The sequence below is a fragment of the Syngnathus acus genome, chromosome 11 (genome assembly GCF_901709675.1).
Source record: "Syngnathus acus chromosome 11, fSynAcu1.2, whole genome shotgun sequence".
NCBI lineage: Eukaryota > Metazoa > Chordata > Actinopteri > Syngnathiformes > Syngnathidae > Syngnathus > Syngnathus acus.
In genome coordinates this window covers 919,554-936,855 of record NC_051096.1, presented here as the reverse complement: position 1 = coordinate 936,855, position 17,302 = coordinate 919,554, and the positions used below count along the sequence as shown (strand labels likewise).

At 43.0% G+C, this 17,302-nt stretch overlaps 1 protein-coding gene across 1 annotated transcript; it reads right to left on the bottom strand.

Moving 5' to 3' along the window:
* Positions 1 to 730: 730 nt before the first annotated feature.
* LOC119130800 (gastrula zinc finger protein XlCGF8.2DB-like) lies at positions 731 to 4,890 on the bottom strand. The gene is made up of 2 exons (XM_037264732.1): positions 4,465 to 4,890; positions 731 to 1,519 (listed from the first exon to the last, which is right to left on the bottom strand). Exons 1-2 carry the CDS (start codon positions 4,888 to 4,890, stop codon positions 770 to 772), a joined length of 1,176 nt encoding a protein of 391 aa, XP_037120627.1. The 3' UTR covers positions 731 to 769.
* Between the last annotated feature and the right edge of the window lie 12,412 nt (positions 4,891 to 17,302).

Here is a 17,302-nt window from a genome sequence, read left to right as displayed (position 1 = left end):
ACTGGACGTGACACGTAGGGGAATACGTACCTCCGCATAGACAAAGACATGCTTACGAGGCACAATTCAAGCTTCCTGGAAAGCCGGGATCATTGCCGAAGAGCAACGTGACGGTGACGAGACAATGATGAGGGAAATTTGCATGTCAGATGGCGAACTTGCCCAACTGTTTGATTTGGATACAGAAGATAAGGACGGACGGATTTGCGTATGAATATCAATCAACAATAATGTAAGTACAGTAGCGTACATGGTTAAACAGTAGAATAAAGTACAACCGAATTCACTTTCTTGCTCCCGTGACGTTTTTTGTTTGTTTACCATAAATCATGGCATGCATGCGCCCTAAGATGCGGTGCGCCCTACGTGTGTGTTAAATACAGTAATGCCACACATAACGGAGACTGCGGCGTTTAGTACGGTGCGCCCTTTGGTCGTGAAAATACGGTAAAAACCACAAATAAAAACAAAAAAACTTGTGCTATAACAGAACATCAAAAACGATTAACCCTGATGACATTTTATCATATTTTCAAATTCATTACAACTGAAATATGAAATTTTCACATTTCAGTAAAGGAAAATGTTTGGCATCCCAACAAAAAGGTACATAAAATATTTGTATCCATGATGCATGGACTTATGAAGTCTGCTCAGATAAGAAGCGCAAACTTCATGGATCACTGCTCATCTCCCCAACACACTTGTGAATCTTAATCTGATACTTTCAAGGAAATGTTTGGCCACAACCCGACCAGGAAAAAGGTTTCTAACCAGTGTGGGTTCTTGTGTGACTTTTTAAGCTTCCCTTCTGAGAGAATCTTTGGCTACAAACTGTGCAAGAAAAAGGTTTCTCACCAGTGTGAATTCTCATGTGAATTTTTAAGTTTCCCTTGTCTGAGAATCTTCGACCGCAAACTGTGCAAGAAAAAGGTTTCTCACCAGTGTGGGTTCTTGTGTGTCTTTTTAAGCTTCCCTTGTCTGAGAATCTTTGGCCACAAACTGTGCAAGAAAAAGGTTTCTCACCAATGTGGGTTCTCGTGTGTCTTTTTAAGTTTCCCTTGTCTGAGAATCTTCGGCCACAAACTGTACAAGAAAAAGGTTTCCCACCAATGTGCTTTGTTGTGTGTATTTTGAAGGTTCCCTTCTGAGAAAATCCTTGGCCACAATCTGAGCAGGAACAAGGTTTCTCGCTGTTGTGGGTTCCCATGTGTCTTTTTAAGCTTCCCTTCTGAGAAAATCCTTGGCCACAAACTGTGCAAGAAAAAGGTTTCTCACCAGTGTGGGTTCTCATGTGTCTTTCTAAGCTTACTTTATGTGAGAATCTTTGGCCACAAACTGTGCAAAAAAAAGGTTTCTCACCAGTGTGGGTTCTTGTGTGTATTTTTAAGTTTCCTTTCTGAGAAAATCTTTGGCCACAATCTGAGCAGGAAAAAGGTTTCTCACCAGTGTGAGTTCTCATGTGTTCTTTCAAACTCCCCTTGACAGCAAACATTTTCCAGCACTGAGAACATTTCCACTGTTTGTTTTCAGAGTGATATGAAATATCACCGCTTGACTCATCATCTTCAGAGCCAGGAGGATGTGACGACATCTCATCACTGTCTGATAGTGGAGCTAAGAGGCCGTCTGCTTGTGATCCTCCACAGTAGCGTCCATCATCTTCTGTTATGTGCTGACTTGAGCTGCTGATTGGAGGCTCCGCCTCTCTGCTTGCCTCACGTTGACCCTCATCTATACTGTTCAAAGAAACAAGAGTCGATGGCATCCTGCAGAAATCCTTTTCTTTCTCCTCCCCTTTCATGTAGACTTAGACTTAGACTTAGACTTAGACAGAACTTTATTGTCATTTTGTCAACACTAGGTGTGTACAAAACGAAATTTCGTTGCATACGGCTTTCAGCAATGTAGAGGTATTTCGGCTGGTTAAAAAAAAAAAAAAAAAAGTGACATTCTATATAAAAATATGAGATAAGATAATTATAAAGTACAAAGTGCAGCAGTGATAAAGTATGTGAACAGTGCAGGAGACAAAAACAGTATTTACAAGTGTGCAGAGGAATGCTACGTTTGAATGTTCAGCAGTCTGACGACAGCAGGGAAAAAACTATTGCAGAACCTGGTGGACCTGCAGCGGATGCTGCGAAACCTCTTCCCAGAGGGCAGCAGGGAGAACAGTCCATGGTGGGGGTGTGATGGGTCACTGATAATATTTCGGGCTCGGGACACGCAGCGCTGGGATGACAAGTCCTGAATGGAGGGAAGAGGAGCCCCGATGATCCTCTCTGCTGTCCTCACCACTCTCCTCAGGTTCTTCCAATCGGAGGCGCTGCAACCTCCACACCACACCGAGAGACAGCTTGTCAGAATGCTCTCTATGGTGCTTCGGTAGAACGTCCTCATGATGGGTGGGGGCAGGTGGGCTCTCCTCATCCTCCGCAGGAAGTACAAGCGCTTCTGTGCCCTCTTGACCAGTGTTGTGGTGTTCACAGTCCAGGTGAGGTCGTCTGTGATGTGGACTCCCAGGAATGTAGTGGGGATCTCCTCCCTCCTCTTTTATGCAAAGTTGCTCTGGTTCCTCTTTTTTGATGAAAGAGCACACCTGGTCCTTTTGCTCATTAAGGTGTGGGATCTCTTTGTCCTTCTCTTCCTCTTTAATGTGTCGGCGCTCTGGTCTGCTCAGGTCTTGACTGCTGTCTGCAAACATAAAACGAAAGTTAATAGGTGAACCAAATGATTTAGATTACTACTTGACATTAGCAAATTTACGAACTGCTGGCAAGTTATTTTTTATTTTTTTTATTATTTGCAGATAGACTTGCCACAGGGTCCGTCCTTGCACATTTTATAATGGTGGCCCAGTCAGAAGCATTTCAGTGATTATTTCAGATAAAGTGTCTTTATACATTATTATTCAAGGCCCTTAACTTGTATCTCAGTGAGATACGGCTTTACTTGTCTTGACACAAAAATACAGCTTACTGCAATGTAAAATTCATCTAAATGAAAAAAAATTATTAGGTGAGATTTCTTTTTTATTTCCTCTATTTTTAGATTGTCTTTTACCAATAAAAAATATATTTCTTCCAAAGACTCAATTATGCCGAATACCAGATGCTGTTTTGCAAGTCCTTTAGCTGCGCATAGCTGCTGGATAAGATAAGATAAGATAATCCTTTATTATTCCCTCAATGGGGAAACTCCTGTGTAAGCAGCAGTACACTTAACATATACACACACATGCATGCGGGAAGGGGATAAAAGATTTTAAAAAAAGTAAGAGATATATATAATTTAAAAAAAATATGGACAGCATATACACAATATACAGTGGAGATAAAAAAAGTATTAGATAAAAAAAATAGTGCAAAAGAATATAAAAACAGTGCAAAAAAAGCAGGTGAAAAGAGTATGAGGTAGACAGATATTGCACATATGATTGCACATACGGTTATTGCACGTTATTATTGCACGTAATTATTGTCCGTTAGCTACAGTGATTAGCCTGGTTATACAGTCTGATGGCAGCAGGGAGGAAGGACCTGCGATGCCTCTCGGTGGTGCATTGTGGGTGACGAAGCCGGTCACTGATGGAGCTCTCCAGGGCCCTGACAGTCTCATGAAGGGGGTGGGAGACGTTGTCCATGATGGAGGACAGCTTAGCCACCATCCTCCTCTCCCCACCACCTCCACCCGGTCCAGACTGCAGCCCAGGACAGAGCCGGCTTTCTTCACCACCTTGTCCAGCCTCTTCCTCTCCGCTGCAGTGATGCCGCTGCTCCAGCAGACCACCCCATAAAAAATGGCGGACGCCACCACAGAGTCGTAGAAGGTCCTTAGGAGGCCGTCCCTCACTCCGAAGGACCTCAGTCTGCGCAGCAGGTGGAGTCTGCTCTGGCCCTTCTTGTATAGGGCCTGAGTGTTACCAGTCCAGTCCAGTTTATTGTTCAGGTGAACACCCAGGCACTTGTAAGAGTCCACAATCTCTACGTCCGTTCCCTGGATGTTCACCGGCGAGGGGGGGACTTTGCGCCGGCGGAAGTCCACCACCAGCTCCTTTGTTTTTCCAGAGTTAATCTGGAGGCGGTTCCGCTGGCACCAGTCCACGAATCTGTGATTCAGTCCTCGGTACTCCGTCTCGTCTCCGTCGTTAATGAGACCGACGATGGCGGAGTCGTCCGAGAACCTCTGGAGGTGGCAGGTTGATGTGTGGCGGGTGAAGTCAGCTGTGTAGATGGTAAAGAGGAGGGGGGCCAGGACGGTACCCTGTGGAGCTCCTGTGTTGCAGACCACCGTGTCAGACACACGGCCTCCTGTCCTCACAAACTGTGGTCTGTTTGTGAGGAAGTCCAGGACCCATGATGTCAGCTGCTGGCAGGCTCCAGCATGGTGCAGTTTGTTCCCCAGCAGTTCTGGCTGGATGGTGTTGAAGGCACTGAAGAAATCATAAAACATGATCCTCACAGTGCTTCCAGCCCGCTCCAGGTGGGCCAGGGACCTCTGCATGAGGAAGATGACGGCGTCCTCAACCCCGATGCTCGGCCGGTAGGCGAACTGCAGGGGGTCGGCGGAGGAGCTCACCAGGGGGCGCAGGTGGTGGAGGACCAGCCTCTCCAGGGTCTTCGCCAGGTGGGATGTCAGGGCCACCGGCCGGTAGTGGTTGAAGTCACTGGGGCGAGATGACTTGGGCACCGGTACCACGCAGGACGTCTTCCACAGCTGTGGTACCCTGTGCAGCCTCAGGCTCATGTTGAACATGTGCTCCACAATCCTGCACAGTTGCCCGGAGCAGGATCTGAGCAGCCTGGAGGTGATGCCATCTGGACCAGTCGCCTTCTTCACCTTGAGCCTGGCCAGTCCTCTCTCCACCTGGGCTGTGGAGAGCACCATGCTGGGTGTCCTCTACCTCCGACTGCAAGATAGGGGAGAAGCAGCGGAGAGGCTGGACTGTCCCGGGTGGAAGGAAGGGGGGAGGAGCTGGTGCGGATGTTGTCAACCTTAGCGGTAAAGAAGGTCATAAAGTTATTGCACACTACCTCTGAGGATTCTGTTGGAGTGGTGGGTTGGGGTTTGAGAAAGTGGTTGAAAAGAGCTGTTTTGAATTTCCAGGGGTATTGTTTATGATATTGGAGTAGAACTGGGCACGTGCAGTCCCAAGGGCTTTTGAGTAGGCCTTCTGATGTTCTTTGTAGGCCTGTTTGTGCACGGTCAATCCTGAGGCTTTGAGATGACGCTCCAGGATGCGTCCAGTTGACTTCATCAGACGCAGCTCACTGGTGTACCAGGGGGCTGAGCGTGAAAAAGTGACTGTTTTGGTTTTTTGGGGGGCGTGGATACCTAGAAGTTTGGCCAAAGAGTTATTGTAATGGTCCACTGCCTTGCTGACTGATGGAAAGGTTGCAGAGGAGGAGAAGCTGGAGGTCCTGTGCTATAGTGTCTTGGTTGATGTTTTTGAAATTTCTGAATGAGATTTGCCGCTTGGGTTTGGAGTGGGGGCGTGGGAAAGGCAGTTCCATTTGAATAAGTTTGTGGTCAGACACACCGACCTCGTGAACTTGTAGGTTGCTTATGGCCGATGAGGAGATGACAAGGTCAAGTGTATGCCCTTTGTCATGAGTGGGGACATTTACATGTTGAGTGAGGTGTAAACAGTCCAATAGTTGCAACAGCTCAGAGGCAGGGGGGCGGGAGGGGGTGTCGACATGGATGTTAACATCACCTAGTATGGTTAGATTAGAGGAAGTGGAGGTACAGAGGGTAGTGAGTAGATCGTGTAGTTCTGGAATGAAAGCGGAGTTTATATACGACATTGTTATTATGAATAATAGTTTCCATCACTTCAGCGCCTGCAGGTCAGATTTATGAAATATGTTTATCTAATGAGGTGAAATCACATCAAACGGCAAACATTCTGACCAAATACATCATCTTGAAGAATCAGTGAAAGAATACATCTAAATAAAGTAATAAAGAAATCAATAGTATTGTTGGTCTCCCTTATTTGCAAGTGCATCATGGTCTGGAGTAAAATTTGTTGTGGTAATTCTTAGGATTGAGCTGAGGTGTCGGTCCGTTAACCTAGATCTGTGACGGGCTTTGTTGACGTTCATGTGGCTGAACGTCTGCTCACACACGTAGGTAGAGCCAAATTGTCCACTCTTTTTTTAAACACTCGGCACTCAGTGTCCACTTTTCTTTTCCTCGGGCCACTCATTTTAATGGAAGGGTTCCAGGGGAAGGTTTGTGGGTGGCATTAGCGTAAAACTGTATGTGAAAGCTCAGCGGGTGAATTACGAGAATGCTGACGTCACAGCCCACACTCGAAATTCGGCACTGATGGAAATAGAGCGCGGATTGCGCCGGGTCCGTACTACTTAGTACGTACACGCACTTGTGAGTGTGCACCGAGCTTCTGACACGGCTTCCGGGAGTAAATGCGCGGGCAAGCGCTTCCCCATCTCTTGGGGAAACATAGTAATTGCAGGGAAAATGACCAAAAAAAAAGTTTAATAATACAATTTATTCAGGTTTGGTGGGCCGGATTAAACAGCCCCGTGGGCTGGATGTGGCCCACGGGCCGTAGTTTGCCCATGTCTAGTCTAGAGCATTTTCTATTCGGGCTCCAGAGCTTTGGAATGCCCTACCAATGGATATTAGAACTGCTACCTCAGTAGAAACATTTAAGACACGTCTAAAGACACATTTCTATGATATGGCCTTTAATTAACCTGTAGTGGCCGATTTGGCTGGAGTTTGTGTTTTCGCTCCGGCCCTCCCGCGTGTGGAGTTTGCATGTACTCCGTGTGTAATGTTTGCATGTAGTCTCAGTGTCTGTTTTCTTCTTTTTTTCTTCTGTTTCCTCCCACAGAAGAAAAAACAAAAAACGTGCATGGTAGGCCGATTGAGCACTCCAAATTGCCGGTTGGTGTGAGTGCGAGTGCGGACGGTTGTTCGTCTCTGAGTGTCCCCCCCGCTTCCCAATGACTGCAAGGATAGGCTCCAGCACGCCCGCGACTCCCGTGGGGACAAGCGGTGTGGAAAATGAATTGAAGGATGGATCGGCATCTTGTTTTGAAAACCGGATGTGTTTAAACGCTAATGCGGTGTTCTGCGGACTTAAACGAGCCTCAAAACGTCCCATAGGCAAAATCCTTGAACGCATTTGCTCAATGACATATGGCCACCATGACAATAAATGAATATTGCACTGAAATAAAAAGATATTCCTACTTGTAACGATTGAAGGCCGTTCTTTACAAAGTAAATGAGAGTAAGAAGTGTACAAACCTGCTCTGTGTAGCACAACGCGAGGCTGGATGCAAACCTCACCCAGCAGTTGAAGATGTTGGTCGTCCTCTTTTATTCCACGAAGTTCCACCTTGTACTTTGTTGTCGTTCTTCCACACATGTTCACCCAACAATTCAACTAAATCCCAATAGATTCGCACTTGAGCTCTTATTGAAAATGTGTTTTTCTTTGTTAGCGACAAAAGTCAGATAATCTAAGTCGCCCGAGGAGCATCAGCCCGCGCAGAGACTTAGTCGTAGTGATGGACGTCCCGTGTGAAGGCTGCAGTCCGTTCAGCACTCGATCAGAAATAATTATTTAGCAGAGGGGGTTAATTACGAATAAGAAACAAAACAAACAAACAGGCACAGAAGTTGCTATAGAAGGTTGTGTCCTACTAGTTTGGTCAGCTGCAGCTACTGATGTACTTTTTCTTCTTCTTCTTCTTCTCGTCATTTAACGGCAGACGCAGACTATAGCCCTTTGCCGCCACCCCCCGGATGTGAACTGTCAAAGGTGTCTAAGAATGTTCAGTACTTGATTATATCTTGTGTTTTGATTCATGCTTGATGTGACGTCGTATGTCGCCTAATGGTAGACGCCAGCTTTAGATTATTACCGAATGTTCTGGACAGAGGGAAATGTTTTGCTTAACTATGAAAATAAATAGTTGGAAGCATGATTAAACTAGGAATGTGATGAAGTAAGTAAGTACATTGTGTGGCAAAAGAACAAACAAACAAATGCATAGTAAGTGGTGAGTAAGAACTTTGCATAGTCAGGGAACATTAACGAATTGATGATGTCACACCCAAATCTTCACATAATTCCGTACAAAATGACAAAATTGGAAAGATGATGAATGGACAATGTGTGACAGTGGGTGAAGTGAATGTATGTTAGGGTGACCAGACATCCTCTTTTCCCCGGACATGTCCTACTTTTCACCCCCAAAAATATGGGGGAATTTCAAAAATGTGTTCGACTGCCTCACATGTACAGCACATTGTCAATAGAATTGCCACTGTAGTGAAATTTTGGATTCTATGCGTCTCTGTATGTCACCTTAGATGGCGACCTAGCAGCAGTGAGAAGACCCTAAGCTATTTTTGCGGTACAGAGAAGCTCTAGTTTCAGTAATGTGTAGGTACTTAGAATATGGAAGGGCCATTCGTCCATGACCAGGAAGACCCTTGTCCATGGCCTTTTAGGGGCATCGGAAGGAACCAGAAGAGTGAGACTCGAACCGCAGCTGTTGTCTTACGAGGTACAAATGATGGGGAGCGAGGGAGAGAGAGAGAACAGGGCGAACATCTTTGCTTTTGAGGGCTGAAACATCTTTGGTTTTGGGGGCCACTCGAACTTTTGGAGAGACATCACTCTGACATCGGTTGAATAAAATATTTTCCCAATCAGCCGTGTGTCACTGGAGTGCTTCCTTCCCTGGGCCAGCCATCGTCCACCGAGTGTTTTTTGGAGATCAGCGAAGCAACAAAGACCATTCACCACACCACTCTGTTCCATTTCACTCTATTCCAGGTTTCTCTGTAATCGTTCGCAAATAAGTCACGCCCTTCTCCTCAAATCTAGCCACCTTGCTGATTGTTAGTGATGTGCATTCCAGTTCTTTTACTAAGTCACATGTGTCAAACTCAAGGCGCGGGTGCCAGATACGGCCCGCCACATCATTTTATAGGACCCGCGAAGACAAATTGTGCATCAAATTCATGTCATAACTAGAATAGCAAATTGTCTTCACTTTTAACAATACAGTGGAGCCTCGGTTTTCGACCACAATCTGTTCCAGAAGGCTGTTCGAGAAGTGAATCGTTCGAATTCCAAATCATGATTTCCCATTACAAATAATGGGGAAAATATAATCCGTTCCAAGCAAACGTTTTTTTAAGCATTGTTACATTTACGCATTTTTGTCCGATCGTGCAACTGCAGCGCACCGCCGAACGCGCAACTAGCGCGTCGCCGACCGCGCAACTGCACCGCCCTGGTTGCATTATTGTGACAGAGCCGTCGCTGTAATTTAGAAAATAATTTTAAAGTCCTGATGTACTTTCCAAAATTTAAGTGGACCTCATTGCGCAGGGAGCTTAATTTTGTCCGATCGCGCAACTGCAGCGAACCGCCGAACGCGCAACCGTAGCGCGCCGCCGACCGCGCAACTGCACCGCGCTGGTCGCATTATTGTGACAGGACGGTCGCTAAAATTTAGAAAATATTTTCAAAGTCCTAATGGACTTTCCAAAATTTAAGTGGACCTCAGTGCGCAGGGAGTTTAATTTGGTCCGATTGCGTAACCGCAGCACGCTGGACGCTCACTGTCGCATTGCTTTAGGAGCGTTGAAGGAATAGGGTCAAAAGACACAAAACCCGCCTAGCCACAATAACAGATACGCTGATATAAGATAATAACAGAGGTTGCTACAACTTCACGATTCAATATGTATTTCTGTGCACTGCAAAATAAATGTCTTTTGATATGTTGCCTAAATAGCTTAATGACCCTTAAGGAACTGTGTAATGCATGCCTGATGTTTTCTCTCTAAATCATGGACACGGCCAGAGTCGTCTTGACCATTCAGTACTTGATTATATCTTGTGTTTTGACTAAACGTCATATGTCGCCTAAATGTGAGACGCCAGCTTTTCGATTACTACTGAACGCTCTGCACAGAGGGAAATATTTTGCTTAACAAAGAAGAGATACGTGCGGAAGCATGATTAAACTAAGAATGTAATGATGTAAGCAAAGACATGGAGTATCAAAAGAACAAACTTTGCATCGTCAGGGAACATTAATAAATTGATGATGTCACAGCCAAAAGCTCACATAATTTCGTACAAAATGACAAAATTGAAAGAATGACGAATGGATGAGGTGCGACAGTGTAGGAATGGAGCAGAATGTTTACAGGAAGGTCACTTGGAGATAAAACCAGCTGGTGCCAGAAGGAGACAGCCAAGGACTCGGCCAAAGATGATCCCCAAGGCCGAAAGACAGGATGGAAGACGGCAGCCCCCACACACACACCGAATCGTCCATAACCCGCACCCACTCCCATTGAATCAAACTCTACTGCGAACTCGCCCCACCCCAACGACTCATCACCCATCAGACTCGCCCCACACCGGCCTGGGCAACTGAATATAAGCTCACCAAAGAACCTTGAACGTTGCCTTTTCTGAATGGAGACTTTCTGCTCTTGAAGGGCCCAGCGCTGTATTGTACGTTCCTGAAAACAGAGCTTTCTTAACAAGAATTATGATTGAACTCAACCAACCTGTGTAAGTCTAATTTCTGCTTCAGTGTCTTTGCATTTTCCTAAATCTGAAGAAATTAAACGAGCACGCAGTGAGTGAATTGGATAACAGGTGATTGGCAATGGCTTTTGCCGTGAGGCGCAGATAGCGCTCCCTAAATTGTGGACAAAATCCAACAAATGGTGACCATCCGACGTGATTTCTTCAGAAGGGAAAGTGCATGCTCCAGGAAGGATTCTTCCATCTCCGCTCTTGCTCAACAATATTGCAGTCCGATCAACACAAAAGGTAAGGGGGAACTTTTTTTTTATAAAAATCTCCCAGTTCAGCAATGTTGTGGAGTGAAAGCGGAGTAAAATTAAAATTAAAAATTAATCATTTTAGCTCTGTGTTCAGGAATTGTGGTTGTATGTATATACTACATTTATGCTTGTATGGGAACTGGTGAAAAAGTGACATTTTGTGGAAAAGAAAAGGAGAAAGGTGGTGAGGACTTCGTCTGATCAGCGAAGGAAACTCACACCGTGGAACTTGTGGGATGCCAATGGCTAGCATATGGGCACCGGAGTGGCCTCAATAGTAGACGCTTAGGGACTTTGTACTGTTGCCTAAGGTCAGGGTCGATTGGATCGGCCAGGCCACCAATACGAGTCGGGGACTCGTGAAAAAAAAAAAAAAAAAAAAAAAAGGTGAAGGCATCGCTGATATAGCAGGACAGATGCCTGGCGACCTCAATAGTGCGACCTTAGAGACTTATATTGTTGTCTAGGGCGAAGGGTAACTGGGTTAACCAGGTCGCTACATAATTGTTGAAGTGTGACTATGATGATGTTGTGTGGAAAGCAGGCTTGGCTGTCAGATGGGACAGCGACGCAGCTGGAGAAGTGAGTGATTAGTTGTGGTGCTGCTGTTCATGGGGTGGAAGTGATGATTTGTGGTTCATGAAGAACAATAAGTTGATTTGTATAAAATTGTTGATTTATATTTGGCATGTGAGTTGGAGTCAGAAAAATGGCTTAAAAAGAATTTGATAAAGAATATATATAATTAGCATGAAGGTTGTATCCCATTGTGTGGTGGGGTTAAACTGTAACCATTTTTGTTTTCAAAAGGGTGCGGCTCTAAAGTTTGGGCCAAACGGTCAGGTGGGCACAAATGCATATTTTGGACAGAGGTGGGGGGTTGCATTGTGCGACGTGGTGGTGGCGAGGCTCTCCACACTTCGGTTGCCCCCCCCTTGTCATCAACTGGGAAGATTGTCATGTCTATGTTGTGGGCCCGTGTGTTATCTATGTTTGTCTTTGTGTATCAGTTTGTTATAAATCAGTGGTTCCCAAACTTTTGCAGGCTGGCGCCCCCTTTGGCTCCCCAGTGAATTCCTAGCGCCCCCCCCCCCCAAGGCATTTATATAAATAAATAATACATTTATATAAATAAATAATGCATTTATATAAATAAATAAATAATACATTTATAATATCATTACCATTACGTTGAATTAGTGGGAGCACTGAGTTTGTTTCTCAGAAACGAGCCGGTCCCATCTAGACGTAATCGGAGACAATGACACCCGAAGTGATTTAAGGTTTGTCTTTTATTGCAGGATGCTTGGTCTCCATGTGTTGAAGCAGTTTTGAATGCTTCACTGCCTGGTTAGTTAGCCTGTCGCCACATATTAGCTTTGCGGGCTCGACTGGGGAAACATGTCACGTGACCGGGACGAGTGTCTTGACCTGAATTAATTGATCGTCGATAAAAAAAATAATTCTGTGCGGCTTGGCGGCCCGGTACCAAGTGACCCACGGACCGGTACCGGTCCGCGGCCCGGTGGTTGGGGACCACTGCCCTAACCAGCTCAACACAACACGGCGCGTTCTGGCGAGTCCCCAATTTCATGTTGACTTGAACTCAAGATGATGTTGACCGCCAGAATGCGGTTTTTATTATAAGATAATATTCTGAACATTACAAGCTTGAAATTACAAACCTGAGCTTTTGCTTTTGTAGTCTATGCTGTCGGATCTGACTGGGCCAGAGCGGCGTGTTGTGTACAAATCGACTGCCGCCCCCCTACCGCCCCCCTACCGCCCCTTTCTTCCTCACCGCCCCCCCAGATCTTTCCACCGCCCCCAGGGGGGCGGTACCGCCCACTTTGGGAACCACTGTTATAAATGATGGAATTGGGCTAAAATGTTGCACGAAGATGGTGTGCTAGACAATGGTTTATCAGATTGGCATTGTTAAATGTAAAAATGAGAAATTATAGAATAATCTGAGGGCTGTGGGGAGAAACTGGTCCAACGAGGAGAGTGCCCAGCCCTCATAAAAAATGTGAGAGTAAGAGAGAGAACATACATTGTAGAATTGGATCAAATTAAATTGTGATTGCAGATGTTACATTCAGGAGGAATTATTGATCGATTAGGACATTAGACTATGCAAGGTGGTTACATGTAAGAATAAATCAAAGATTTGAATCACTTAGAGTTAAAAACAACAAATAAAAACGGCATTGCAAGGGGGCACTTTTTATTAAAAGAACACCAAGTAAATTATTAAGTAGGGGGCATTCGTGATTGGGATTAAAGTAAGGATAAAATTAGGTCAATGATTAGAAATGGTGCTCTGCACAAAAAGGCTAAAATTTTAATGAGGAAACATTTGGAGCACTTGGGTTTATTTTGTTTATTGTTATGTTTTTCTTGTGTTCTTGGGTTAGGGTTCAGGTGTTCCTTGTTATTCTCTTATCGCCTGCATTGTAAATGGTTTTTTTTTATGCAGATAGGGTAACAGGCTAGGAATTTAGTGAGGAGATAATTGATCAATTGATGGGGGTTAATAATTGTCCAAATTCTAGTCACATGTTTTGAGGGACCACAGCAACAACATTATATTTGGAGGCCATTATTTAGTACGTGATGACAGTGTCTCGATAAATAGACTGTTTTATCAAAAATGTGAGAGTGAAGGAGGAGGTTTGAGTTGTAAGCTGGCATTTGGGTGCCACTTTTAAGAGTCTGTGCAGGAGCAGAGATTGTTTTTGTTTGTTTTTAAAGATATATTTAACTGTTTTTCTCGGTGCAGTAAGGATATAGCAATTTTGAAAGACTTAAAATTAAAAGCAAAATTACATTTGAATTCTGACGCATGCCAGCTAACATGAGGATGGCAAATAAATAAATGAATAAATACGAGCTCAAATGTGGCATGTGTTTTAAATTGGGCGATAAGACATTCACTTTCAAGCACTATCATTTAGCGCTGCTGACAACAACAACATATGAGATGGTAAATCAAGGAGGAGTGTCATATTTGGAACACTGGCGCTGTATGACCTATAGATTGAACAATAACATTCACTGCATATACAACCATGTTGGTAGATTGTTAAATTACATTACAGTTTAATACAAAGGATTTCGGAACTTTATTTGATGATAAACACTGGAACGAGGAGTTTAGCTGTGTTAATGGGTCGGGTGGATGGATTACTCAAAAAAAAAAAAAAAAAAAAAAAAGCATTTGATAAGGGCGGCTTGATAGTAAGATGATGAGTGTGCGCAACTGATAGGAGACAAAATGTTAATAGGAAGATTTGGGGTGTAAGGAACAAATACTACACAGGAAGACTGATAACACGAAGATAGTTTGTGAAATTTGTGTCCTAGTGTGTTCTGCCCTAGCGTGTGGCACAAGTCCTGAACTGAGTCCTCGTACTCCACTGGCTGTCTCAAAATCAACAGAGGACTGTCCCTGGTCATGAGACACCTTTGACCTTTGGGAGAACAACGGGAACTATTATCATGCTTGAAGGGGGCAAGCACAGCTCTTCACAGGACGAGAACCATACAGTTGGTGGAATACACACAGTTGCAGATCAAAAAGAAAATGGACTGAAAGAATAAAGACAAGATGGACGCATTTGAGAATGGCGGACAATCCAGCCCTGAGTCATCATCATGAGAATCTAAGAGGAGAGGCTGCTAAAGACTTGCACGAGGCACATGAAGTCAAACTGGACACATTGCTAAAGACTGCTGAAGCATTACAAAGTTGGTGGAGTAAGGGACAAAAGGGATGGAAGTGTGTTTGGGTGCTGGGGCGGACATGTCTGAGGAGTTTTGATAAAAGAGGGAATAATAAGGCTGCTTATTGACACTGAAACGGGGATAAAAAACAAAATACATAGATATGGACAGTGAAGATGCACTAATAATAACAAATCATACAACAGCGTGATCAGAAACTGGGCAAAGTGGACATTGATCGATAGAAATTAAATCATTTGAATCATAAATTTCGATATGTAACATAGCATTTCGAAAACACGATGAATCTAATTGAAATAATGAAATTTTATAATTGGATCGGTGAAAATTTGGATTCGGGCAAAAGAAGGCTGAATTGCTAAACTTAATTGACCTTTATCGAAACGACAGAATTTAATTACACATCAATTGCGACTGATTTATAGGATGCATATTTGAGTTTGAAGGGGTGAGGGGCCATAAGAAAGTTGGAATTCTGGATAGTCAGCAAAATAGTAATACAGGGCACTACTTAATTAAAAAAGAATACAGTAGGGTTTTTAAATAACAAATACAGTGACATGACCCTTGCGACAATTGATTTGAATGGCAATTTATGATAGGCACTTGGGGTTAGGATTAACAATCCATCCATCCATCCATTACTGGTGCGGCTCGTCCTTACAAGGGTCACGGAGGATTAACAATAATAATTAGAATTTGTCATTTCTGTAGAAATTGCGTGTGAAGGCGTAGAGGCTGAATAAAAATTCGGGGAATGCTACAAGATTGTGTTTAAATTTGGAACGTGTTGAAGTGGTCAGAAAATGGATGAAAATATAGAAAGAATTCTGTAAAATTGGGCGTGAATTTTAAAGTTGAAAATTTGAAATTTTTCAAAAGTGGGAAGTTTTGGAATAGGTAGGCATAAGATGAACGGTTCAAAAATTGAAATGGGTTGAGTCAGTGACAAAAAAAATTAATTAGAAATTATAAGGGAAACAGGAAATTTTGCAAAATGTTACCGCAATGTTGAAAGTGAAAATGTGAAATTTTAATCTAGAAAGTGAAAGAAGGTGAATTGGAAGAATTATGTGGAAGAAAATGAGAAATGTTGAATGTGCCATGAAGATTGAATGGTGAAATATTGGTTTAAAATTTGTAAATTTCTCGAAAACCGTAAATATTTAGAATATTTGGCATGAATATTTGGAATGTGTTAAAAGTGTTAAAAGTGGAATGAAGTGAATCAGATGAATTTGTAGAAGTAGTTAAGCTAAAAAAAAATAAATAAAATAAAAAAAAATAAAAAAAAGAATAAATAAATAAATAAAAAAAGAGGCAGAAGAATGCAGAAGAAGTTGAATAATAATAAAGTCAAGGCAAGTCAAGTTTATTTACGTATATAGCCCACAAGCAAGTCTCAAAGGGCTTCAAATGTACAAAAATTGCCAATTTAAAGTACAGGAACAATAAGTGTGAAGGCCACAATGATGATCATGACAGTAAAAATATTTCTAATTGGTTTTGATAGGTACAAAGGGGGAACATGGAAGAAGGTTTCAAAATTTGTGATTTAGCGTGACTCCATTATCAAGAGTAAGCATTTCTTTTTGATTCTAAGAATTGGCATCAACAAAAATGAGAACGATAATCTTCAAGGTGATAGTGTAAGTGGCAGGAAGAAGCTGTGTATATTGTTTTTTAAACATTATTTTTAGTATCATTATTTTTTAGGAGGGTCAGTTATGCTTGTGAGGAGATGAATGAAGGAACAAGGTAACAGTAAAAGGGAGTGCTCTATAATTTTTTGGTTCTTTGCCAGAGGTAGTTATTTGGAGGGATGAATTTAAACTGAAAGCAAAATGGAACTGTTTAGTGGAAGAAATATGGGAAGGTGGAAATATTGAAGTTACAGCTCAACACGAAGTGTCAAATAGTCTAAGTGTGAGATGTGAGCAAACTAAATGGGGAGTCAAATCATGTTCCAGCATGCTGCATGTTGGCAAACGATGAGAGGACAGGAGACCAGACAATTAGATATTAATTTTGGATTTAAAATAAAAAAGGGAAATTTTAATTGAGGAGAAAATTTTGCGTAGGGATGGTTCCTTTTACAATTTAATATTGTATGTTTTTATGTGTGTGTTGTGGGATGACAGTTTGTCTGAAATGGTGTATGAATGTTAAGTCTGTGCTTGTGGTGTTTGTGTATTGTGAATGGTCAACATGATTCAAAGTTGGGGTGATGTGATCACAGCAGAGGATAACATTCCTCTCACCTGAAAAATATAATAATACTACAGATTTGAAAAAGCAAGATTGATCGGGGCTAATTTTGGAATAAATATGGGTTTGGGATTACTCTGGGGCACCATTGACAACAAAAGACTTCAATGGAGAAGGCCCAATTCAAGATTATGACTAGACGTGACTATACCAGCATTGACAATCAAGACTCTGAGTCAAGACAGTGTATGACAACAACTCTGGACTTACCTGACAGTGTGACGAAATGTACGTGACGGAATTTGTGATGACTTGCTTTGTTTTGATGTTTTACCTAATTGTATTGCAGCCTCTAACAGCAACCCAGGGAGCAGATTGTGCTTTATTTGTTAAACTCGTGTTTACTTTGCAGGTTGTCAACTGCAGTCTTGGAGAATTTTGTGTCATGTCTGTGAACATGCATTAACAACTAACCCCTTAC